Below are 27,390 nucleotides of genomic sequence, written 5' to 3'. Positions count from 1 at the left end.
TGTTCAGTAACTTTTTTTTTTTTTTGCCTTTGTTTGGACATTTTTCAGACAATACTTGTAAGACACAAGTCTTGTCGCTACTTGGTCTTTATTTTTGTTAAAAGGCTAAGATACATGGCTATTACAAACAATAGCCAAAACTTGATTCATATTTCATTATTGCATTATAGGTTACTATTTTATTTATTCATTTATTTTTTGTAAGTGTAGGTTACATACAACAGGCCTACAATATATTTTAGTTTCTGAATACTGTTGTTCCAGGTCCACAAAGGCTTTTTCTGAGGTCAACTTTAATTATGTTACAAGGAAGTGATAAATCATCACAGTGTTTGGTCTAACTACAGGAACTGATGAGAAACAACACCGCAACAGTCGGCTCAGTTACGTCAGAAAAACAGCAACAGTCAGAGTTGTGAAGCTGCAAAAGTACTCTTAACATCCTGTTTTAGTGCGCCATGAAGCCGACGAGACTGCTTCTACTTCTCTGTCTGATCGGACCTGTGTTTGCCGTAGAAGCTCCTGGTAAGATCAATTAAACAAGATCCAAGTTATTAAAAATTATAGTTTACTGATGACAGTTTATATTTTTAGGTTGAGTACAAGTGTCTGAATAGTCAGTGAGTCTGTTTTTGGCAGATCTACATATATTATCTCCCGCGCGGGTAGCATTCAATACTTATTTAATCAGCTTCCTTAAAACAGCGAATCAGTTAAGAAGAAAGGACCCGAGGACCTGAGAAAGGACCTGAGTTGTTGTACATTGATATATAAATAATTGCTATCTAAATTAATTAAAGTCAGTTTAAGGTCATGGGTGTATGACTGTACCGTTATGTAGATTTTATATGTCTAACCTTCATCCGTTTTTGAAAATCATTTTCTCAAATTGGTCATATTTTTAACAGATGTGGATTGCTTGGTTATCAATTTGAAATATGTTTCCTGTACCTGGAATAAGAAGGAGACACCAAAGGTCAACTACACCTTCTATAGTAGGTGGGTAACCGCTGATAACAGCAGTGGGACATCTTAGTGACGTCTTCTGAATTCATCAGATTAGAATTAAGCTGGTTGTGCTTCAGTGGAAGATGTAATGAAAATTCTTCTCTTTTTCTGATAAACTTAACAATTAAACATATTTAATTGCTAAGCCCTTACAAATAAAAAAAAAACACATTGAACATATCATTGGTCATGATGAATACTAAAGTAGATATGGCTCTATACTTTGTGTGATTGTTTTTTATTATTATTTCTCCACAGTTTCTTCAATAAGGAAAAAAAAAGCTGCCCACAGTATTTGACAGAGAACAACATGAACATTGGCTGTATCCAGCCATGTGAGTCTGGCGACAGATTCCTGACTTTTAACACCATGCTGGTACATGGCAATGATAGCTTTAAGGAGACACATGGACTTAAAAACCGAGGTATGTATTTACCCTGGCATGGAACATAACTGTATTTAAAATAACAAATAAAATAATGATGGAAAAATTTGTGTAATTATTGGGATTTTTTTTTTTATTTACACTGTTGCTTAAATCTAAAAAAAAATTTCCAAGAAAATTGTGGGTATTCTGACATGAAAGAGGCCTTAAAAATATAATGTATACTGGCATGTCTGTTCATGTTATTACACGTCTGTATCTTTTCAGTCAAGTTAAATCCACCAACCAACCTGACTGTTCTCAATGGATCAGACTTTAACTTGTGGTTTTACTGGAACCACACTTCTCCCGCTCGTCTACACTGTGTGGAGAGTGAGGTCCGCTTCAGGACAAACAACAATAAGTGGGAGGTAGGAAAAGAGTTTCTTTCATCCTTTTTAATTCATTGCTTTTTTGCCTCTTCTTGTTCTCTTCCATTCTAATGTTTTCTCAACTCCATCTGATTTTCCAGTTCTCTAAAGTTAGCGCCGGGATACAGAAATACTGCATCAACTCGCCCTCGGGCAGTTCCCGATATGAGCTGCAAGTGCGGAACAGAATAGATGAAAGCTGTGGATCGTCTGATTTCTGGAGTGACTGGAGTGAACCTGTGTTCTGGGGATCCAACAACAGCACAGGTTAAAAATTTTACATGTTATGAAGAAAAGATGTCGTTTTTTTTCCCAAAAAAGTACTTGAATGACTGCTTAAACATGGCAGATGTTTTTTTTTCTTATGTATAGCTGACATATTTTCTGTATTTTTCAGAAATAAAAATTTATGTTTGTATAGAACTTTAGATGTATTTCAGTTACTGTTTGACCCCAACATGCTTGGTTAAAATTCAAAATTATGCTTCCTAACAATGCGTTGCCTAATATTTAGAGCTACAAGATTTATACAATTAATATTCTTCTTTTTTCTTCCTCACAGACTCTGACTCAGTGCCTGGGTGGATGACATTGCTCTATGTGGTGGGTGCCATCACCCTCATGCTGCTGGTGGTGATGTTACTGCAACGTGAAAGGTGGGTTCTTCCATAAATCAGATGATTGATCTATGATCAGATCACAGATCCAACCGATGTGCCACAAAGCCAGTTTAGGTGTGCCATGCGATTTTGTGACCATAGATTAGAACTGGAACCAGCATATGGTGGCAACCCAAATACTTCATTGTGCCCACTGTGTTCATGACCTTAAAAAGTGTTTGCACAAGATTTTTTTTCTCAAATTCTGTGGAATTTACTCAGGATACTGAGTAATCACCAAAACTAGGGTTAGGGTCACCATGTCATTGCTACTTGTAAGCCTCTACCTTCAGTTAGGTCCCAAACTGGTTCCCTACAACCACTGCTGGTGGAAAGTATCCAGTCTGCTTATTGTTTCCAGGTTGTTACCGTAGCCAGGGTTTCCAAACATTGGTGTTTCGAGCTTTCCCAAATGCATTCTTTTCCCTCTTCTTGCGTTTTGCCCCAGCCTGCTCTTTGTTGATTGATCTTTTAAGTTCTTGTCATCTGTTTTCTTTGCTCTTTGCCTGAGTTTTTTGTTCTGCGTGCTACCAATCCATGTACGAACTCTGAATGCAAATTTGACTTTTACTGGATTTCCTGCATCATACATTCGGATTCCTGATCCTGAAAGCTCAGCCCCACTCAGCTACAGTGCTGAGGTGTTAGCGTGAACAAAGTAAATGCAAATATTCTTGTAATGAAAAAATGAGAGTAACAGTGTCCCTACCTTCCATACAGGCTCAAAATCATCCTGATCCCTGCAGTTCCCAAACCATCCCCGATTCTTCATGACATTGAGGTTAGTAACATCCAGAGGTCTGTCTTATCCTTCCAATTCCCAGTCACACAAGATTTCTTACTAGATTTCTAAAGCCAGAAAACTAATTAAGATACTAAAAGAATAAAATGAAGAGTAATAAATATGCATGTTAGTGGCTGTGTGAGACCGTATTGGGTATCACAGTGCTTTGCTGTTAATGATAATGCCACGATTCATGATAGTCCACTCAGTAGTAGTAGAAAGGAGCACCAAGGCATTAGTTCACATCTTCTGGGAACCTTGAATGTCTGTAGAAGTCCTGGCAGACAGTTTAATAGTCATTAAATTGTCCAGATCAAAAGGGGGAACCAGTAGACTGAGAACAGCACCACTTAATGGCTAAAAATATAAATACTCTTGTGTTCAAATGATTTTTCAGCGTAGAGTTCTGGGGAAGGAGTTACCCATAATTGTGACTCAAAAATCCAATTTGTTGCATTTATTTGTCAAATTAATGTAAAGATTTTCCCCCCACTTCTTTAAGGACTGGTTTCAGCTCTCCAGAGGTCTGAAAGAGAATTTTAAAGCAAGCTACAATGAGCAGGTCTGCCCTGTGCGTGAGTACAACTACATCTCTCAGTCTGACAGCATGAACTCCACCTCCTCTGTCAGCACCGACCAAACCGACTGCTCTGTGTCCATCGATGTGAACGATCCAGAAGATCTGTACGTCCCCTTGTCCTCTTCCAGCTCCCAAGTTCCATCTGAGGAGGTGCAGCAGGTTTCTGACTAAGCAGGTCGTGAACCAGGGTTAGGTTTGCCTGAACCAAACTATCGGGACTTTGTTACACTGATACATCTCCTGCTTGATGACAGTGATTATTAGAAGGGTTTACAACAGTTCCCAGTGAGAAGAACCCCAATATTTGCTGGAGGTATTTAATCAGTTACACCCAAGCTTAGCCTTTTAAATAAAACCTCAGAATCCTTCAAAAAGCAGCTGAAGACATTTTTATACAAACGGGCTTTTAATTAATTTTAACTTGTATGTCTGATCTTATTGTGAAGCACTTTGTGATTTTTATCTGTGAAATGTGCTATATAAATAAATTTTTACTTAGAATACAGATTTTAGTTTAATAAACTTGACTTTAATATCTCTTTGAAATCTTCAACCTCACAGATACATAGTACTCCATCTTAATAAAAGGCTTTTCCTTTTTGTTAAGACAGGTGGTATAAAGTGCTGGCAAAGTTACTCTTGAAAACATACTTTAGATGATATGCATTCTATTAATCAGGGTGCAGCGATCAGCTCTCTGCATATCAAAAATCAAACTGATGTTTTCACTACTGCCCAAGAAGAACACAAATTGTGAAACATGCTTCCTTTTGATGTATTTCAGTGATTGTAACTGCAGCTCCATCTACTGTTAATCATTTCCATTATTTTTATTTTTTATATTTTTACATAAGGTCTTGGAAAACCTTTTAGCTCATTCGCGAGCGCTTATTTAAGTTGTTGTATATTATTGCATTGTATTTATTGACTTTTAATGTGTTAGGTTGGAAAATAAATCCCATTATTTTGGCTAGTTTTGTTTTTGTTTTTCAGATAAAACATCACACATGTCTACACACACTTTATAATAAGGCATTACCTGTATTCTGTGAAGCTGTGTACTTGAAGTTTGCAGTGCATGATATACTTTGACACTGTGCGATTATTGATCGTTGCAGAGTTAAAATTTGGAGAGAAAGTCAGAGAGGGGAGGCTGGTTTGGACACGTAGATTTTGTCTGTCCCCAAAGAAGAATCACAAGTGTCTAAAATCACTTTCCAAACTAATTTTGTCATTTTTGTATTTATCTGGCAGCCATTTACTTAACAAAAATTCAGAAATAACAGGAAAGTTCATAGATTTCTGTCAGATAAGGAAATGTGGACTCATTGTACCCTGCCGAAAGTACACTGGTGACGTCACTTTTTTGATAGACAGACATATAAACACAGACCAGAGCACTTGAAACTCCCCTTTGTGTTAGGTTCCAGTCAAAGTAGGTCTAAACAGAACCACATATTATAATGTTGAAACACAGACATAGACTCACAAAGTGAAATCAGTAAGTGCCACATTGCTGCAGCTGGCAAACAAATGTCAAAATCGATGGTAAAGCCTCTGACGTGGGTGTACTTGTGAACTCGCGGACACTGGTCGAGTGAAAGGTGCAATGTGTGAGTTTAAAGCAGTGGTTCCCAAAGTGGGGGGCGCGCCCCCTAGGAGGAGTGCAGTATGAATTAGAAAAAAAAAAGTTTTTTTGGAAGGGCTCCCACACAAACGCAAAGCAGAGGTTGAAGCATCACCAAATATGCTTCCAAACCAACTTCCAAGACAAAGACTAGAAAATATGATGAAGCATATCTTGCCTTTGGCTTCACCTGCACAACAGCCGTCGTGCCAAGGTAGGGATCCCCGACAGAATTCGTTTCCCCTGCGTCAGGAGCACATGTTAGGCTCTCCAAATCACGACTAAACAGTATCCCACATTCTTGATTTTTAGTTCACAAACACTTCTTATAGCGACTAACTACTCCTGCAACTTTGGAGGTTTTAGCTCTTTATACAGTGAAGTTACAGGAGGATAAAAATAATTATCAGGCAAAATGTCCTTTGTTTGTTAAAATAATCTCGTCCAATACCACGTGAGAACAATAAATATATTATATTATCTGCTGTAACCCTCAAACTGAATGGTAATGTAACGAAACCCCTTTTTCACTTTTTCACAAACCTAAAACATCGCTACTTCCACGTCTAATTGTCTCTGATGGAGACGGAGTAAACTGGACTCGCACTCCGTGCCCAGTAAATTATTCAATAAAGATTGCTATGCTATGCATATATTACAGGACATTAAAAGTCCAACTTCAAATGTCAGTGTACATCGTTTCGAAAGCAGTTTCCTCTGACAGGAAACCCACATACAAACTCCATGGTAGATCCAATAGTCTTTTGAGAAGTTGTGAGAAGCTCTTTTCACACCTCTCACAACTTCTCAAAAACACTCCTGCAAGTTCGTCAGTTTAACTCAGACCTGGGGGGGGCGGTTAACTCAGGCAGGAATTGGACAGCTGAGCAAATCAGAGGTTCAAAGAGAGTCAAGATGGAAGTCAAATCCACTCAAACAGAAGCAGCTGATGGGTTAATAGATGGCATGTCCAAAGAAGCATATGAGCTCATGGTCAAAGAAACTCCAACTTCCACCTACTGGAAAGAGGTAGCAGAGGAGCAACAGAAAGCACTGTACAATGTTCTACAGGAGAATGAGAAGCTCCACAAAAGCATAGACGACAGAGATGAGCAGATAACGAAGCTTCAGAGTGAAAATGAAGAGCTGCAGGAGCTTGCTCAACATGTCCAGTACATGGCTGACATGACTGAGAGACTGACTGGGAAATCTCCTGACAATCTGGATGAGCTCAGAGGAATTGCCCTTGATGAAGATGAGGCTGAACATGAAGACTACGACGACTTGGCAGATCAGAGTGAAAACGATCCAGACTACAGTCACGGCTCTGCAGAAGAGCTATCAGATGATGAAGAACCAGGACCCTCAGGACTCCAGAACTAATACTGCATAACTTTGACATTTTGACCTGAGTAAGCTTTGACTGCAACGAGTACTTCGTTTGAAGGAGATGAGCTTTAAAGATGTGTATGTACTCTAAATTCAGCCTGCAATTTTTTTTAAAATATATTTTTTCATCATTGCTTGCTCAGGTTTTTAAGGGTCTTAAGAAACTAAGCTAGTGAAGCCTTCCTTTAACAGAAGACCCCTTGATGTGTCATAGGAAGACAAGTACAGATGTGAACTAAGCTGCTGGCACCTGAAAGACTTGTCAGGGTGTCCACAACCATTAGTCTAAAACAGCGGTCCCCAACCTTTTTTGCACCACGGACCGGTTTGTGCCCGACAATATTTTCACGGACCGGCCTTTAAGGTGTCACGGATAAATACAACAAAATAATAACTGACACCCCTTTCTCAACGAGAAGTCTGGGCTCGGGTGAGCCTGACTGCTGAAGATATCTACCTATTTGGAACCATGGTAACAGGGTTCTTGCTGATCGGAGCTGGCTTGGCCCTGGCTTATCGAAGAATTAAGGAAGCGGAACCGGCTGTTCAAACCCCCACAAGGCTGCCCGCTGGGACTGAAACGATGGGACGAGGCTTGAGTTTCTCAAAAGGGGCTCATTGAGTGCAGCACGGATAAGATCTTGGAGAACCGCACAGCTGCCGTGAATACTCAGAACAAGACCTCTGAGTGCAAACTGATTACATCTGGAGGGGCTCGCTCGGAATAACACCTCTGAGCGCAAATTGGATCACATCTTGGAGAAGCTCACTGCGGTCGTGAGTTCTCAGAATCGGCTTTTTGAGCACAAGAATGACAACATCACGGAGCATAAGTCTGATAACATCATGGAGAAGCTCGTGGCTCTCCAACGGGAGATTGAGTGACCAGTGTTGGACTGTTAGAACAGCTTTGAAATTCATATGAGTTGTTCGCAGTAAAGTTAAAACCACCATCACTTCATGCGGATACCCCTTCGGCGCCAGCTGTGGTCTCAAGGCTGGAGCTGTACAACAACACCCTGATAACAACTGTGTTGAGACGGTTCTTCCCATTCTATGCAAGGCCACCTGGGTTGGCTGGTAGACTGTTTACTTAGCCTGGCAGGGCGAAGGACACTGTCTCAGCTGAACTCTGGACATACACACACACACGCACACAGACATATATACACATGCAGACATACACTCATCCCCCCTCCCCCCTCCAAACGCCTTCGACGCTTATTCCCTTCCGATGCTGACGGTGGATCATGGAGACCAGAGCATAGGCTGCAGGCCCGGATGTACTGTCTAAATCGGCTGTCTCTCACCCTTTACCCATCCCTGTTGCTTGTCATGTGTTTCTTTGGTGTATTAGAGTTTTTTTCATGTGCTATGTGCAGAGGTGTTTTTTTCTGTTCTCAAACTGATCTCCCTGTTGGAGCTCAGTCTGGGGGGAGTTATTTTTTTCTCCTTATCTTTCCTCATGTTGTGCTTTTCCATGTTATACCTCTCTGACCTGTCTTCCCTATGTGATGTTTGTGTAATGTATGTATGGTCGGAAGGGTAAGACGGCGCTGGCACGGCTGGCAGCCTTAATCCAATTTCCTTCGGGATGAATAAAGTATGATCAATCAATCAATCAAAATAAAACTAGTACTGGTACCGAAAAAAAGAAGATTTATTCATAACACACGTGAAAAGACCCAGGAAAACCGAGTTAACGATAAAAACGATGACAAAATAACGCTGAAAACCGATAAAAATCCTGAAAACCTTACATTTCAGACCTGAGCCTCAACTCTCGCGTCCCGGTACCAAACGACTCACGGACCGGTACTGGTCCGAGGCCCGGGGGTTGGGGACCGCTGGTCTAAAAGAAGTTGACCTTGGGCAGGTGAAACTAAAATGCTTGTCCAACGTGCTTCTTTTGGCACTTGATTTGTCTTGCGGCTCAGTGTTTATAAATTTTACTTGAACACCTGTTTTTTGTTTTGTTTTTTTTTCCCTGTTGTGATAAGTTAAATGTACAACGTTGGTCAGTTATTTACTGCCAGATGTGGCAAAGAGCATGACCCTGAAATGCTGCCTCACTGTAAAATTGTGAAACTGGTCAAAAATAAATTGCTAAATAATAGCACGAGATGATGAGCAAATGATAGCAGAAGTGCAGAGAAAATGTAAGACTGGCTGACTAAAAACAGAACTATTTCTTGAATTATTCAATAAAGATTGCATGAAACCTTCTCTGTGTGTTGTACTATACTTATTTTACAGGACATTAAAAGTCCAACTTCAAATGTCAGTGTACATCGTTTCATTCTATATTTTTGAAAGCAGTTTCCTCTGACAGGAAACCCACAAAACTCTATAGCACGAGATGTTATGACATCTCGTGCTACGGATGAGTAGTAATTTGACCTGTTAAAAGTGTCGGGATTCTTTAATATTGTTTTATATAAATAATTGACAGACTTGTCCAAATAAGAAGGAACATCAAAGTAAACTGAGACCTTTTAGTGTCACACCTGTGCTAAATGAGAGTTTGTTTTCACTTTTGTCTTTGTGATAAAAAACATCAGATGTCTTTGACTTGAAGCATTGCATTTGCATCCAACAGATAATACCTGTTCTGTTAAAATAATTAAAACACAGGGAGTTGGGGGTTATGTGAAAAGGAAAAGACCATCTCTGAATCGAGGAGGGGGCCTAAGGGTACATCTTTCTCCATCTTACAATGCTGTGATTGCAGCCATTCCCCAACTCTCTGTGAATGGCACTCATGGCTATTGATCAACAGTCTTTGATCAGTGGTTGTTGATGAATGGTCATGACAATTTTCATATTACTAATCAAGAAACTCACCTCACAGCCCGGTGATGCTAGTTTCAGTCACTGTGCAAATGTTCAGTTTATAAGATTGGAGAAACCTGCAGTCAGCTGAGATGAGTGAAGCTGAGTCACTTGGATGAGGGAAGAAACGTTTCTCCCACTGATGCTACATCCAGATGAAGAGAATCAACTTTTTGGGAATACATTTACTTATTTCTCTTTTTAAAGTTGCATTTTAAAAAAGGTTTTAAAAATCTATTGTTTTATTTGGAATTTGAAAATGGTTTTTAAATTAGGTTTTTAATTCTTTTTTGGGAAATCCAGTTTCAATTTGAAGTTTTAACTGTGAAAAAGTGATTTAGAAATATTTTTTATTTTAAATTTATTTATTTAATAATAAATTACTTTAGTAATATTTCAATTAAATAAATAAAAAATTAATTTACTAATGAATATTTTATGGCACAATTCATTATTGAAGGACAAAATTCTTTATTTTGATGCATGTGGCTCTTCTGGTCCTCCATACCAAACAGCAACAGTCAGAGGTCGAAGTAAACTTGAACCTCTACTGTTAAAATCCTGTTTTAGTGCGCCATGATGCCAGCCAGACTGCTTCTACTTCTCTGTCTGATCGGACCCGTGTTTGCTGAAAAAAGCCCTGGTAAGATCATTTTAAATAGAGCTATTATGTTGTTGTTGTTGTTTTAATGTAACATAAGGTGACATCTTTTTTTTAAAGTCTGCTGATTGTCTAGTGTTGACGTCCATAGTCCAAATGTGGTCTTTCTGGACGACTTTTCAATGTCAAATTTTAATACTGGTTCTGTAGGTTCTGTAGTCCCACATTTCCAAATAGTGGAGGATATGTTTTATACAGGTTACCAGTTAATTTTTCTGTAGCTCTCTTTACACCTATGTACTCGTCTCCAGTTATCAGTTATTGGAAAATGATCTGGAACAGTACGCCTCCTTCTGTAATGGGACGAGATCATAATAGATATGTGTGAAGAAATGCAGAGTAATCAGCGGACATCTCCAAGATGGTGCGGACTCTTGACACTAAAACAAAAGTGAGCAGCTGTACGGTGGATTTGGAGCAGAAATGTCCCCAGCTTCTCACAGTCACTTTGAAAACTCCGGAAGCCTTTGGCCACCGGTCATTTATGGGTTCAAACAAATGACATAAGGCTGGAATAAAATGTATCCATCAACTTGTAGACTTTATTTTGAGATGCAAGACACTAACACACACCAACTAACCCCTCTAAAAGCAACTGGCTTCCTTTTACACTTTACCTGCTTCAGGCGAGCATCTGGAATAACCCAAGTGTGAGGGTAACAAAACAAATGGAAAAACCAAACATCAAAATAAATAAGCACCAAACCAAAATATAACACAAAGAAGACAAATTTACATATTTCCAGAGTCTTACAAACACTTTAATCCCCCCATCCTTCTTCACCTTTCACACACTGTCATTTAAATACTAGTCAAATGTCCACTGAACTCCATTAACCTAATAACGAATCACGTGAAATCAGTGTGTTCCTTTTTTATCTCGCTTTTGAAATGCCAGTCCCTCATAAACTAATAAAAATACAGGGAATGGTGATGGCATGGACTGACACGTCTATCCAACGTTCAGGGTTTAGTGAGCAAGGTAGTGAGTATATGACTGTACTGTTATTGCTGTAAGGCAGATTTGATATGTCTAACCTTTATCACTTTTTAAAAATCATTTTCTCAAATCTATCATGTTTTTAACAGATGTGGATTGCTTGGTGGTAAGTCTGGATTATGTTTCCTGCACATGGAATAAGACCGGGACTCCTGAGGTCAACTACACCTTCTACATCAAGTGCGTAGTTGTTGACAATAGCATCAACACTTCTTTGTAATGTCTTCTGAAATTAATCAGATTATAATTAAATGTTGTACCTGAGTGAAAGATGTGATGAAAATCTATTTTACTCTCAGCATTAACGAGTAAAGACATTTTCGAACTTTTTTGAACTCCAACTCCAAAAATGTTGGGATGCTGTGGAAAACGAAAATAAAAACTTATTGCAATGGTCTCATTAGCCTATATTTTATTCACAACAAACCATAGAACAAACGGAGAAAAAAAAAGTTTAATTTTAAGATAAATATTAGCTCATTTGGAATTTGATGGCAACACCAAAGTTAAAAAATAAATTGCGATGTGGCAACAAAAGGCTGGAAAAGTAAATGGTACGAAAAAGAAACATTTGCTGTAACATTTGGATCAGCTAACTGGGTAACAGGTCTGGAATATGATTGAGTATAAAAGAAGTACATAGCGGAGTCTGGGTGTTGACGTGGCCTGCCTGCAGTCCAGACCTTTCACATTTATAGACCGTTGTTAAAAGAAGAGCAGGCGCTACACAATGGTCAACATGGCCCCATTTATTTACATTTTACACAAATTCCCAACCTTTTGGAAATAAGTGTGGCACTGGGTCTGTGACCTAGTATTTAGTGTTTGTGTTTAATTTATATTCCTTGATTATTGTTATTCATGGTTTTGAGTTCTCTTGGTGGTTTTCTGTTCATGTTAAATTTGTTTTTTCTAGCTTCTAGTTTCAGTTTTCTGTACCTTCTGTGTTCCACATGTGGTTACTTTTTTATATCTGTGCTTCGTGTTTCCTCTGTTTCCAGGTCTCAATGTCTGCGTCTTTGTGAATCGTCTCATGTTTCCTGTTTTACTTTGACCGTCTGTATTCAGTTTTGCTTCCCCTCGGTCTCGTTATTTCTGATTAGGCCCAGCTGTGTTCCCTCCCGCTTCCCCATTCTGTCACCGTGGCCACAGACCCATAGCTAAACTGGACTCAAACGTAGAGAACCACAACAGAGACGGCTCATACGTTTTATAGTGTTTTATTAATTAGTCAAAAGGTGAATTCGTTGCAAAGTGTTACTAATGATGCGACCATGGGTCAGTGGGGGGGTGAATGGGGAATTGGCAGGTTGCAACAGGGACGGAGCAGGTGTGTCTGGGAAGAAAAGAGAACGAGGTTAAGAAGGCGGCAGGTGCAGGGTATTTAGCGGAGGTGGCAATGACTGATAATGCTTACTGATAGTCGGGGCGAGCTTGGCTTTGAGGGAGAGGTGGTGAGAATCCAAGTGAGTAGTGGCAAAGGCTGGCTGACCTGACTTCTGCTGTGTCCGAGGTGGTGAGTGGTGGCTGGAGGGGAGGCAGGTGAGGTTCTTTGTATTTTTCCAGAATGCGAAGATAATATGGGGAGAGCTGAGATTGAAGGCAATGGCAAAGGAGGCACAGGAAACAAAAGTAAACAACAAGTAACAAGCACATGAAAAACCTTAGTGCCAATACCAACATGAGGTCATTGACAAACTGGTGGTGAAGGAGAGTCTGAGTGGAGCTTAAATCCTCAACCTAATTACCCAGAATCATCCTCAGGTGTGCAGGACTGCAGGAGAGATTATGACTCCACCCAGGGGTGGAGACCAAGGAACTCATGTGCCTGATGGAACTTTCCAGTAAAACCTCCAAATCCTGACACGTTCCCTCGTTACTGCCTGTTGTATTTAAGCTCTGTGTGTTCCTTGTTCTGTGTCGTGTTGTACACCCTCAGCATGCTGTGGGGTTCCTCTGAGTTTATGGTAATGTTCAGGGTCTCTGTTTCCCATTTTTTTAGTTTGAGTTTCGTGTTTGCATTTCTAGTTTAGCTTTCCTGTGTTTCATGTTAAGATTTTTCTCCAGCAATAAAGCTGCTGCCTTTAGTTTATCATTCAGTCTCCGAGTCCTGCATTTGGCTCCTTCATCCTGCCTGCCAACACAGAACATCATGACAAAAAGGCCTGTTGCCCAAGTTTCATTGAGTGTAGATGGCATATGGCTTACATTTTCCTATTACTAATTTATTTTATATTTATTCCTAACAAACAGTATTAAACTTGAGATGACCTCATATTTAAGATCATATTGATTGTATCTAAATATGATACATCTGCATGCTTTTATTTGTTGGATTAGTTATGTTTTTGATTCATCTACAGGTTGGGCAATGACCAATGGAAAATATGCAACCACTATTTGACAGAGAACAACATGAACATTGGATGTAACCAGGAGATAGATTCGGGAGATAGATTCAAAACATTTCAAACTCGACTGATATATGGCAACAATAATTTTGAGAAGGGTCACGAGCTTAAAATCAAGGTATGCATATAACCTGGTATTGAACATAACTGAGTTTAAAACAGTAAATCAGTTAATGAAGGGATCATTGTTAGAATTAATGGGACGTTTTTTACACTTTACACAGTAATTTAAAGGAAAATTGCTGTTTGTATTCTGACATATATGTAAATTTGAATGCCTCCTCATGTTATTGCCTATTTGTATACTTCTCCAGTCAAGTTAAACCCACCAACCGACCTGACTGTCCTGAATGGATCGGACTTTAACCTGTGGTTTTACTGGAACTACACTTCTCCTGCTCACTTACACTGTGTGCAGAGTGAGGTCCGCTTAAGGACAAACAACAATAACTGGGAGGTAGGAAAAGAGTTTCTTTCATCCTTTTAAATTCATTGCTTTTTTGCCTCTTCTTGTTCTCTTCCATTCTTATGTTTTCTAAAATCCATCTGATTTTCCAGTTCTCTAAAGTTAGCGCCGGGATACAGAAATACTGCATCAACTTGCCCTCAAGCAGTTCCCGATATGAGCTGCAAGTGCGGAACAGAATAGATGAAACCTGTGGAGAGTCCATATTCTGGAGTGACTGGAGTGAGCCTGTGGTCTGGGCATCCAACAACAGCACAGGTTAAAAATTGTACATGTCATGAAGAAAAGATATCATTTTTTTCCAAAACAGTCATTAAATGGCTGCTTAAACATGGCAGATGTTATATTTGATGTACTGTCGCTTTGGCCACCGGTCATTTATGGGTTCAAACAAATGACATGAGGCTGGAATAAAATGTATCCATCAACTTGTAGACTTTATTATGAGATGCAAGACACTAACACACACCAACTAACCCCTCTAAAAGCAACTGGCTTCCTTTTACACTTTACCTGCTTCAGGCGAGCATCTGGAATAACCCAAGTGTGAGGGTAACAAAACAAATGGAAAAAACAAACATCCACATAAATAAGCACCAATAAAATATAACACAAAGAAGACAAATTTACATATTTCCAGAGTCTTACAAACACTTTAATCCCCCCATCCTTCTTCACCTTTCACACACTGTCATTTAAATACTAGTCAAATGTCAAACTCCATTAACCTAATAACGAATCGTGAAACCATCAGTGTGTTCCTTTTTTATCTAGCTTTTGAAATGTTCCTAGGACTGCGCTCTTTGGGACAGAGATCTCCAGTGTTGTTCCTGGGATCTGCTGGAGCCACTCACCTAGCACTCCAATTACCACTGGGGGCACTGTTACCTTGACACTCCGCATCACCTGATGCATTCGTGGATGCTCGTTGGCTCATCCTGGATCGTGGTGCTGACACTTACCAGTCCTCACCCTCCTTCCTTCCACTTAGCATACAGCCTCAGGGTGCTGGACTTGGGGTGAAACCCTCAAAGAGCTTTCTGGTTTTGATGTCAGTGGCTTCGATCTCCTCCTTTGGCCAGCTTATTATTTCAGCAGGGTACCTGATCACGGACAGGTGTTGATAGCTCGGATCTTGTTCTTACCGTTCAACTGACTCCTCAGGACTTGCCTGACCCTCTGCAGTAACTTAGTGATTGCAGCTTTGCTAGCTGCCTCTTCATAATTCCCGTTTGCCTGTGGGATCCCCAGGTACTTGTAGCTGTCTTCAGTGTCTGCAATGTTGCCTTCTGGTAGTTCGATCCCCTCACTTCTGACGATCTTCCCTCTCTTCGTTACCATCCGACTACACTTCTCCAATCCAAATGACATTCCAATGTCGTTGCTGTATATTCTGTGGTGTGGATCAGTGAATCAATGTTTCGTTGACTCCTGGCATACAGCTTGATGTCATCCATGTAGAGGAGGTTATTGACAATTGCTCCATTCTCTAGTGGGTATCCGTAGCCAGTCTGTCAACGATCTCACTGAGGGGGTTCAGGACTATGCAGAACAGCAGTGGGGACAGCACATCTCCTTGGCAGGTCCCGCACTTGACGGTGATTTGTGCCTACGGGCTTGAAGTTGATCTCTAGTGTTCTACACCACATCCCCATTTAGTTCCTGATGAACTCTCTTAGGGTCCTGTTGATCTTGTATAGTTCTAGGCATTGTAGGATCCAACATAAAGCGCCTTGAGGCGACTTTTGTTGTGATTTGGCGCTATATAAATAAAATTGAATTGAAATTGAATAGGTGTGAGGCATAGGCCTGCTTGCAGTCAGTCCAAGCCGTGCACAGGTTGGTCAGCTTAGTCTTGCAGTCTCAGGTGACTGCTCTGTCTACCAGTAGCTGGTGTTTTGCTCCTCTGGTATTCCTGCCTATTCCTTTCTGTGCCCCACTCATGTATTGACCCATGTGGCTGTTTTTATATACACTGCTCAAAAAAATAAATAAATAAAGGGAACAGATAAACAACACAATGAAACTCCAAGTCAGTCACACTTCTGTGAAATCACTGCCAGAGCCCTGCAAAATGACCTCCAGCAGGCCACAAAAGTGCATATCTCTGCTCAAACAGTTAGAAACAGACTCCATGAGAGTGGCATAAAGGCCACTCTCATGGAGTGTGACTCTAAAGGCCCGATGTCCAGCCAAACGTCCTGCACAGCCCAACACCGTGCAGGACGTTTGGCATTTGCCAGAGAACACTAAGATTGGCAACTTTGCCACTGGCGCCCTGTGCTTTTCACAGATGAAAGCAGGTTCACACTGAGCACATGTGACAGAGTCTGGAGAAACCATGGAGAACGTCTTGATGCATGCTCAATCATCCAGGTAAGTAAATCTCCAAAAGTTGATTCTGTTCATCTGGACGTAGCGTTTTGTGGGAGAAACGTTTCGTCACTCATCCAAGTGACTTCTTCAGTCTCAGCTGACTACAGGTTTCCCCAATCTTATAAACAGTACATTTGCATAATGACTGAAACCAGCCCACTGAAGGAACAATGGGCTGGGAGGTCAGTTCCTTAATCTTAATTATGCAAATTCTCATGACCATTGATCAACAACCACTGACCAAAACCCACTGATCAATGGCCATGAGTACCATTCACAGAGAGTTGGGGAATGGCTGCAATCACAGCATTGTAAGATGGCGAAAGATGTACCCTTAGGCCCCCTCCTCGATTCAGAGATGGTCTTTCCCTTTTCACGTAAATGGCCTCCTTGACTCCGCGCTCAAACCAGCGTACCTTTGATCAATGGTCATGAGAATTTGCATAATTAAGATTAAGGGACTGACCTCCCAGCCCATTTTTCCTTCAGTAGGCTGGTTTCAGTCATTATGCAAATGTACTGTTTATAAGATTGGGGAAACCTGCAGTCAGCTGAGACTGAAGAAGTCACTTGGATGAGTGACAAAACGTTTCTCCCACAAAACGCTACGTCCAGATGAACAGAATCAACTTTTGGAGAACCATAGAGAACTTTCTGCTGCCTGCAACATCCTCCAGCATGACCAGTTTGGCAGTGGGTCAGAAAGGTTGTGGGGTGGCATTTGTTTGGGGAGGGGGGCGCACAGCCCTCCATGTGCTCGCCAGAGGTAGCCTGACTGCCATTAGGTACTAAGATGAGATCCTCAGACCCCTTGTGGGACCATATGCTGGTGCAGTTGGCCCTGGGTTCCTCCTAATCCAAGACAATGCTAGACCTCATGTGGCTGGAGTGTGTCAGCAGTTCCTGCAAGACAAAGGCATTGATGCTATGAACTTGCCAGCCCAGACCTGAGTCCAATTGAACACATCTGGGACATCATGTCTCGCTCCGTCCACCAACGCCACGTTGCACCACAGACTGTCCAGGAGTTGGCAGATGCTTTAGTCCAGGTCTGGAAGGAGATCCCTCGGGAGACCATCCGCCCAGATGTTGTAGGGAGGTCATACAGGCACATGGAGGCCACACACACTACTCAGCCTCATTTTGACGTGTTTTAAGGACATTACATCAAAGCTGGATCAGCATATATTCTGTTTTTCTACTTTAATTTTGTGTGACTCTAAATCCAGACCTCCATGGGTAGCTACATTTGATTTCCATTGATAATTTTTGTATGATGTTGTTGTCAGCAAATTCAACTATGTAATAAGAATATTTCATTCATTCAGATCTGGGATGTCTTATTTTTTGGTTCGGTCTATTTATTTGAGCTATGTAGATATATATGTGTGTGTGTGTGTGTGTGTGTGTGTGTGTGTGTGTGTGTGTGTGTGTGTGTGTGTATTTTTATGGTCCTATATATTGATCCAATTTTTTTTAATTTTTTTTTTGGGGGGGGGGCATCAAACATGTCTACACACACTTTATAACAAGGCATTACCTGTATTCTGTGAAGCTGTGTACGTGAAGTTTGCAGTGCATGATATACTTTGACACTGTGTGATTATTGATCGTTGCACAGTTAATATTTGGAGACAGTCAGAGAGGGGAGGCTGGTTTGGACACGTACACTTTGTCTGCACACAGGTGCAAAAATATAAGAATCACAAGGGTCTAAAATCATTTTCTGAACTAGTTTTGTCAATTGAGCTTTTATTTTTGTATTTATCTGGCAGACATTTATTTAACATACGGTCAGAAATAACAGGAAAGTTCATAGATTTCTGTCAGATAAGGAAATACGGACTCATTGTACCCTGCCGAAAGTACACTGGTGACGTCACTGTTTTGATAGACGACATATAAACACAGACCAGAGCACTTGAAACTCCTCTTTGTTATAAGTTCCAGTCAAAGTAGGTGTAGACAGAACCACATAGAGTCATTATGACACACAGACATAGACACACAAAGTCAAATCAATAAATGCCACACTGCTGCAGCTGTCAAACAAATGTCAAAATGAACTGTAAAGTCTCTGATACCGGTCTACTTGTGAACCCGCAGACATGAACAAGTGAAAGGTGCTATGTGTGAGTGTGTTGAGTTTAAAGTAAGTATGTTATCTGAACATTTGTACTCTATTATAACCGTGGTTAGAACAGAGACAGCGCAGTTCTTAAAAACGCTGCGTTTCCTCTCCAAAAAACAGACTAGGACAGTAAAAAAAACCACACCAATTTACACAGAAAACCCCCGATCCAGTTTGCTGTAAATGAACTAACCTGAGCTAACTGTTGTCTGTGGTTTCAAACAGCAAATGTTAGTTTAAATATTTATCTGCTGCTTGATGAAATGAATGTAAGAAATTAACTCATTTGGTTAAACAGGTGATTTGTGAAAGATAACTTGTAGAATTGATCATGTTTATGCTGTGCATGAACATGGACACTACATTTCACAATGTGATTCTGATTTGTCCATCATTTCTCTTTCATCAGAAAAGAATACATACAGGACTCATAGACTGTAAAGAAATTCTTAGCTAAATCAACAAGATCCACCTTAAGCTCACTTTAGCAGCAAATGATAGTAGAAGCGCAGAGAAAATGTAAGACTGGCTGACTAAAAACAGAACTATTTCTTGAACTATTCAATAAAGATTGCATAAAACCTTCTCTGTGTGTTGTACTATACTTATTTTACAGGACATTAAAAGTCCAACTTCAAGTCTCAGTCAACATCGTTTCAGTCTATATTTTTGAAAGCAGTTTCCTCTGACAGGAAACCCACAGAGCTCTGAAAGTGACACTGATCGAATGTTATGACATCTCGTGCTACGGATGAGTAGTAATTTGACCTGTTAAAAGTGTTGGGATTCTTTAATATTCTTTTGTATAAATAATTGACAGACTTGTCCAAATAAGATGGAACATAAAAGTAAACTGAGACGGATTAATGTCACACCTGTGCTAAATGAGCAGAATGAGTTTGTTTTCACTTTTGTCTCATTGTGGTAAAAAACATCAGATGTCTTTGACTTGAAGCTATTGCATTTATATCCAACAGATAATACCTGTAATATAAAAGACACCCTTAAAAACAAAAATATTAACAGAGATTTTACCTTCTCTCTGCTTTGTCTGTCTTCTTCTTAAAATAACTAAGTCGGCTTATAGATATTAAGTAAGCATCTGACATCCAAAAACTTGATTTAACCTCTTAACTAGGATTATTAACTGTTAACTTTATGAACTATGAAAGTGTAAAAACTGTCTATCTGCCATATAGTCATATAGCCATGCTACAGGAAGAGAAGGAAAAAAAAACCACAAGACACGGTGATATTTCAATGTAGACGCGGGCTTACATCCTGTTTCTATTCGCCACGATGTCGACAAGATTACTTCTCCTTCTTTATCTGACAGGACACGTATTTGCCCAAAAATCACCAGGTAAGAGCATATGAAGACGATCGAGTGAGTTCTTTAAAAAATATAAGATATTCGCAACATCGGTAGGAAGTGTCGTAAACCTGTGTCGACATCTTTGAAAGTCGATCGCTCTACTTTTGTTATGTTATATTAACTTATATCCCAAAACACTATCATCCAACGTATATTTCAGTAGTTATTTGTACCTTGAGATATGAATGAACACTATCAAAATGAATTAAATTCAGTTTAATCCAGAGCCTTCCTTTATTAAGCACGTTTTGTGAGAATTTCCCCTCCAGAGAACGGGGCTGTTACTTCCTTATCTTTGAGTGAGTGTATGACTGTACTACTATCTGTCTGTTGCCCTTTGTGTAGGTTTTATATATATGCCTAACCATCGTTCATCGTTTTGGGTTTTATCTTTCATTTATCTCAAATCTATCATTTTTTAATAGATGTGGATTGCTTGGTAGTGAATCTGGAGTATATTTCCTGCACATGGAATAAGACCGGGACTCCTGAGGTCAACTACACCTTCTACAGCAAGTGCGTAGTTGTTGACAATAGCACCAACACTTCTTTGTAATGTCTTCTAACATTAATCAGACTATAACTAAATGTTATACTTGAGTGAAAGATGTGATGAAAATCTATTTTACTCTCAGCATTAACAGTAAAAGACATTTAAAAGACTTTTTCTACCTTTTCTGAACTACAACTCCAATTCCAAAAATGTTGGGATGCTGTGTAAAACAAAAATAAAAACTGATTGCAATGGTCTCATAAGCACTATATTTTATTCACAACAAACCATAGAAAAAACTGAGAAAAAAAGTACAATTTTAAGAAAAATATTAGCTCATCTTGAAAAGTAAATGGTACTAAAAGAAACATTTGGTGTAACATTTGGATCAACTACTTGGGTAACAGATCTGGAATATTTATTAGGTATAAAAGAAGTTCATAGTAGAAGAGTCTGGGTGCTGAAGTGGTTTGCCTGCAGTCCAGACCTTTCAACAACTGAAAATATTTAGAGCATCATGAAATGAGAAATATGGCAAAGAATAGGCTGGACTGTTGAGCAATTAGAACTAGAACTAATAAAGTATTAAACTTGAGATGACCTCATATTTAAGATCATATTGATTGTATCTAAATATGATATGTCTGCATGCTTTTCTTTGTTGGATTAGTTATGTTTTTGATTCATCTACAGGTTGGGCAATGACCAATGGAAAATATGCAACCACTATTTGACAGAGAACAACATGAACATTGGATGTAATCAGCCAGGAGATAGATTCAAAACATTTAAAACTCGACTGATATATGGCAACAATAATTTTGAGAAGAGTCACGAGCTTAAAAAACAAGGTATGCATATAACCTGGTATTGAACATAACTTTGAGTTTAAAACAATAAATCAGTTAATGAAGGGATCATTGTTAGAATTAATGGGACATTTTTTACACTTTACACAGTAACTTAAAGGAAAATTGCTGTTTGTATTCTGACATATGTGTAAATTTGAATGCCTCCTCATGTTATTCCCTATTTGTATACTTCTCCAGTCAAGTTAAACCCACCAACCAACCTGACTGTCCTGAATGGATCGGACTTTAACCTGTGGTTTTACTGGAACTACACTTCTCCTGCTCCCTTACACTGTGTGGAGAGTGAGGTCCGCTTCAGGACAAACAACAATAACTGGGATGTAGGTTTCTTTCATCCTTTTTAATTCATTTATTTTTTCATTTCTCTTTGTTCTCTCCCACTCTAATGTTTTCTCAAATCCATTTTCCAGTTCTCTAAAGTTAGCGCCGGGATACAGAAATACTGCATCAACTTGCCCTCAAGCAGTTCCCGATATGAGCTGCAAGTGCGGAACAGAGTAGATGACACCTGTGGAGAGTCCATATTCTGGAGTGACTGGAGTGAGCCTGTGGTCTGGGCATCCAACAACAGCACATGTAAAACTACTTCATAGATATTCTTAATGTTATGGTGAAATGATGTCTGCCAGTGAATATAGGGTTATCTTGGGGGGACAATTAGCTTTGCAACAAAACACTAATAATAATGATCAGATAAAATGTTTGAACACTGCAAAGAAATCATAGGTAGATTTCATTTCTTACTCAACAACTTTCAAACTAGTATTCAAAAATTATTAAAACTTACAAGTGGCTCTAATGTTGCTTCCACACTCCACAAAACATTAGAATTAAGCATTCATACAAATAACTTCCTTCTTTTTTCTTCTTCAAAGACTCTGATGATTCGATGTCTCCATGGACGCCGGTGATGTATGTGGTGGGTGCCATCACTCTCATCCTGCTGGCCATGATATTACTGCACCATGAAAGGTGGGTTTTTCCATAACTCAAATGATTGCTCCATATCAGATCACAGATCCAGGTGGTATGCCATGTGATTTTGTGACAGCCACAGATTATAATTGCAGGGTACAACAGCACAAAAAGTTGTTGTTAGCTTGTATACTTTATACACTTTTGTACTTTTATACTTACTTTTCTGTCATTTAAATATTTATCTATTACATATTTACTTTGCTGTAGTATGAATGCACATAGTGGAGGTCTTTATCAGTAGGAAATATTTTTTTTACTTTTGAAAACACAGTTAAAAGTAAAAAATGTATGTCCTTGTTCATATTTTTCAAAATCATCCAGTGGGCCATATTGGAGCCTTCGCCTGGCCGATTCTGGCACTCAAGCCTTATGTTTGAGACCCCAGACTTACTGTATCAGTACAGTAAATGTAAACAAATAATTAACAATTAATATATCCAGTGTGAACTAGTGTATAAAATCTAGGCTGCAAAAAAACATCAACCAAACACAAATGCAGATCACTCGTCCAAAACGAGTGCAAACGAGTGACCCAGAGAAAAGATTAAAGATCGTTTTTAGATTGTATCAAAGGCTTGTTGTCTTGTGGAAAGTTTCCATTGCACAACATCTGACAGATCTCACACAACCCAGGAAACACACAACATTTCTGAAGGCAGAAGACCACAGTACACGACAAGTACTTGTTATTTTTGGCAGTAAAATATTACAGAGTTACTTTATTTCAAGCAGAATAACTTCCAATAACCTTTGTCTTGCATACGGCTCTTGTCACTTTTCTGTTATTTTGAAAGAGAGGGAATTACATGAGATACTGTCCATTACATAGAGATGCCTACAAGACTAAATTCTGTTCCAGGAAGATGTGCTTTGATCAAAGATCCCTTCTAAATGATCTGCAATCATGCAAAGTTACAAACATTCCTTTTTTAATTACTGTTACCATTGCTGATTCTCATTTGTCAGTACAGACATCAAACCATTACACATTTTTCACCGTATATTCATCATAAATTGCTGAACCACCTTCATCACAACCCTGGTTATCCCACGATTTATTAGGATCAGCTCATAGATCATTTGGATGTATTTTACAACTCTATGACTGCTTCTCTAAACAAATTAACAACAACATATACCTATAACAATAAATGCACAGGGAAATTACTTTACTGTCGCTAAATTTCATAATATGGATGCTGATAACCAAGATCTAGCTTTGAAACGCTTACTATCTTCAAAACTACACATTACTTATTTGATCTATAAAAGTCTGCCGTTAAATAACCTTCAAATAATACAAAAAGGAAAAAGCTTGACGTTAAACACACCTGTGAAGTAAGCTAAGCCCACAAAGTTTCCTTCCAGAAACACTGAAACAAATTAACCAGCAAAGCAATCAAAGAACAGAATTTACAGATAATGCAATGTGTTACACGCTGTGCATTTGGGAAATAAAGTTCCCGAAGTATATGTGACACGGACAGCGGCAGACTCAAAGAATATTTTAGATCAGCAATTTGACTCAATCTGAGGCCACTCTGTTGTTTAGGCCTGTCAGAACATCAGAATATCATTACATCAGTAAGGACACACAGTGTAAAAATGTGCCAAACATGTAGAGCTCCCTGCTGTGGCGATCACTTGTGAATATGGGGGATTATTAGGTTCCACATGACTACCATTAATTGTCTTTAAAGATGGTTGGAGAGACAGATTGCATTTTTAATTAATCAAAAGCTATGTATGTGTTATGGGATATTAGTATTTTATTTCTAAAGATCACAGTTATCATCCATCTACGGGGTGGACTGGATCTGGAGCGTGTTGCACCTTTATATTGGATGATCTTTGTTAGATTTGTATAGTTGATTGTCATTTATGCTTAGAAATATCTACTCATATATATGCTTAGAGTTTTATAATCAATGTCATGTTGGTAGAGGTTTGATCCTTAATAGTCTGCAAAGGCATTGTGTGCATTCCAGAGTGTTCTGGCATTCACACCCACATTCTGGGAGCACGGGAGAGGTTATATCTGCTCTTACTGATATATGGTATAGCAAACACACGTATATCAGTTTTAGTCTAAGTGCTTTTTGTTTAGATGAACTGCTGGACTTCCAGACCAGCAGGTTTAGGGAAGTCTTTATGGGGTCACACTCTGACCCCCCCCCCCCCACACACACACACATGCACACACACACACATACTTACACAACGCACAGGCAAGGTACTCTTTGTGTGTATGTAGACGTCATATGTTAATGAACCTATGTATATTCATGTAACCTCAATAAAAGAGCAGTGTTACGGGGGAGCGGACGAGAGCAACTGGGGTCAAGCGAAGGAACGGTGTTTGTCCGGTTCTCTCCCGTGCACGAGAAACATAAAGAACTTTGCCTACTCGTGTCTTGCTTTGCTGTGTAATTACATTGTCTTCAACGTTCCAGCGAATAGGGTTAAGCTACAAACCTATCAATCTTGACCTTAATGTCAAAAGCTGTCTGCCAGCCACGCTCAGTTGGAGTTCTGAAACCAACAAAGTCTAATGCAGTTGTTGCATTGTTAATTTGAATGCTAAAGATTTCCTTACCTCCCATACAGGCTCAGAATCATCCTCGTTCCCGTGGTTCCCAAGCCATCTCCATTCCTGCATAACATCGAGGTCAGTGGCATCCAGAGTTCTGTCCACTCCCTGAAAGTTTTATGTAGATGTTAATATGAAGTTGGAAAGCTATTGAAGTTACTGGAAGAATTAAATGACAGATGAGCTTCTTAATGGATTTTAGTAGCTTTAATGTTAACACTTACATTAAGATTCATGACAATTAGTTCAGTAGCTGTTTATTTATGTCATTGACTAGACCGTGCTGGCACTAAAGAACAGCTGGGTTTACATCTTCTGGATACCTTGAATGTCTGTAGATGTTCAGGCAGTCAGTTTAACAGATTTTAAGATCTCTGGATCAAGAGCTGGATCAAGAGTTGGACCAAAAGTCTGACAATAGTGCCACTTAATGGCTAAAAATAGAAATACTCTTGTGTTTGAGTGATTTTAGTTGTCGAACTCTGGGGAAGCAATTACTCGTTACAAGTGAGGGTCTTTTTCTCTCTTTTTTAAGGATTGGTTTCAGTTCTCCAAGGGCCTGAAAGACAATTTTAAACCGAACTACAACGAGCGTGCGTGCCCTGTGCGTGAGTACAACTATGTCTCCCAGTCTGATGTGGTGAGCTCCGACGGCTCCACCTGCTCTGTCACCACCGACCAAACCGACTGCTCCATCGAACAAGATCCAGAAGACCTGTCCGCCCCCATTCCCTCTAACCCAGTTTCATCTGAGGAGGTGCAAAAAGCTTCCGTTTAGGAGCCATGTTTGGATTTCACAAACATGAATCAAAAAACCTCCTGCATGACTGCAAGAGATACCTTAATTTGACTAAATAAACGGTATGCCCAATAGTTACTATCAGAAGAACCCCAATAATTGGTTCAGGAACCTAATTTGATCAATGCTTGTTATAGAGGTAAAACCAAAGCATGCGATTAAGATTTTAGAAGTAAATAAAGTTCATAAAGAGTTTAATATGTTTTTAAAATCCTTCAGCTCAGAAGTATTTACGGTTACTCTTGAAAACATTGTTTAGACTCTAAATATTTGACTAATTGATGCTTTGATGTACGCATAATCCTTTGTTGACTTCCTACATGAGCACCAGGAACAATCCCTCAAACTGGGGGTTTTTTTCATTTGAATCATTTTTTTCTATTTTTGTTTTCTTTTTAAAGCAGGAACGATTCTTGAAGTGTTCATTTGGAGAGACACAGTATTGTGTCCCGTAAGCTGAGCTGAAAGTAATTACATATTAATACATACAAGCCCAACTTTACTCAGTGGAAAGTAAGGAGTTTAACTTAAGTAGTGCAGCTACCACCTCGAGGAAAAGATAAGATAAGATAAGATAACCTTTATTAGTCCCACACGTGGGAAATTTGTTTTGTCATAGCAGGAAGTGGACAGTGCAAAAGTTATGAAGTGAATTGTGGGTTTTCTTATTGAAAACCCACAATAAGAATAAGTAAAGGTCTTTGTGCTTCAGGGCAGCTTACAGTAGCTTTTTTATTCTACTGTGAAAACTGAGCTTGGAAATATTATTATATTTTTGATAAACATTCACATTTTGAGGTTACTGAAAAAAGTGTAGAAATATATACTTACATACTTTGCTCAATAATCTTTTTTGTCACATGTAAACCGTTAAAACTGTAGAATAAGCAGGGAACAGCAAACACTCCCTGCAGATTTGGACAATTTGAAAACATGATATCTTACTATTTTTAACCAAACACCTTACTGTTAATGTTACAGTATATGTATGAATGATACAATCGTTTACGTACTCGCTACGTCCAGATGAACAGATTCAACTTTTGGAGACTCGCTAATAGTGTTATTGTAAAACTTATGCCGAAAATGTTTTGTAACAGACAAACAAATAGATGTGTTTGGCCATCATTCATACTCTCCTAATATCACACTTTGTCTTTAGTTAACAACCAAATTATCATTTTGTTGATTTAAAAAAAAAATCTTTTTATCATTTTTATAAACATGTGTAACTGCTGTGCTCTTTCTAAGGGTTTAAAAACATTGAAAAACAATAATTTTCTCTACCTGTATACAAATATAACTTCAATGATATCTATTTAAAACAATTTTGTTGTACTTTTTCTTTGCCTTAATGTTTTTTGTTACCTTTATTTTTGTGTCATATATATTTTTTGCTAGCTTGCACATTACCTCCCTCTGGCCCTTGTACGTCTCTACTTCTGTTTTTAAAAAATAAATAAATAAATACAAATAATGTGTTTTGTTTTGTGTTTTTTCATCAAAACTTCAGTCCTGTGAATTGCTCTGGGTATAAAGGAAACTCAGTACAATCAGCAATAT

At 39.1% G+C, this 27,390-nt stretch overlaps 2 protein-coding genes and 1 long non-coding RNA gene across 3 annotated transcripts; 2 read left to right on the top strand and 1 right to left on the bottom strand.

Annotated features, from left to right (window-relative positions):
* Positions 1-385: 385 nt before the first annotated feature.
* LOC109203860 (uncharacterized) lies at positions 386-27,301 on the top strand. The gene is made up of 20 exons (XM_019363662.2): positions 386-525; positions 909-999; positions 1,267-1,433; positions 1,662-1,804; positions 1,906-2,071; positions 2,367-2,460; positions 3,184-3,244; positions 3,750-3,996; positions 6,281-6,751; positions 14,062-14,204; positions 14,306-14,471; positions 17,535-17,680; positions 19,987-20,083; positions 20,521-20,611; positions 21,282-21,439; positions 21,638-21,780; positions 21,871-22,036; positions 22,336-22,432; positions 25,046-25,106; positions 25,564-27,301. Exons 1-20 carry the CDS (start codon positions 459-461, stop codon positions 25,804-25,806), a joined length of 3,018 nt encoding a protein of 1,005 aa, XP_019219207.2. The 5' UTR covers positions 386-458; the 3' UTR covers positions 25,807-27,301.
* LOC109203801 (geminin) lies at positions 5,410-7,150 on the top strand. The gene has a single exon (XM_019363530.2). It carries the CDS (start codon positions 6,370-6,372, stop codon positions 6,835-6,837), a length of 468 nt encoding a protein of 155 aa, XP_019219075.1. The 5' UTR covers positions 5,410-6,369; the 3' UTR covers positions 6,838-7,150.
* LOC102083066 (uncharacterized) lies at positions 12,195-13,303 on the bottom strand. The gene is made up of 2 exons (XR_266277.4): positions 12,754-13,303; positions 12,195-12,672 (listed from the first exon to the last, which is right to left on the bottom strand). It is a non-coding gene; the product is annotated as an uncharacterized LOC102083066 (long non-coding RNA).
* Positions 27,302-27,390: the final 89 nt, after the last annotated feature.

This window comes from Oreochromis niloticus, linkage group LG10 (assembly GCF_001858045.2).
Source record: "Oreochromis niloticus isolate F11D_XX linkage group LG10, O_niloticus_UMD_NMBU, whole genome shotgun sequence".
Classification (NCBI taxonomy): domain Eukaryota; kingdom Metazoa; phylum Chordata; class Actinopteri; order Cichliformes; family Cichlidae; genus Oreochromis; species Oreochromis niloticus.
This window is presented reverse-complemented; position numbering and strand designations above follow the sequence as displayed.

Bases quoted from the DNA above. Each gene is read 5' to 3' on its own strand.
- LOC109203860 (XM_019363662.2), top strand. From the start codon at position 459: ATGAAGCCGACGAGACTGCTTCTACTTCTCTGTCTGATCGGACCTGTG. The intron at 1,434-1,661 runs GTATGTATTTAC...GTATCTTTTCAG, and splicing joins ACATGGACTTAAAAACCGAG to TCAAGTTAAATCCACCAACC. The intron at 22,433-25,045 runs GTGGGTTTTTCC...CCTCCCATACAG, and splicing joins ATATTACTGCACCATGAAAG to GCTCAGAATCATCCTCGTTC.
- LOC109203801 (XM_019363530.2), top strand. From the start codon at position 6,370: ATGGAAGTCAAATCCACTCAAACAGAAGCAGCTGATGGGTTAATAGAT.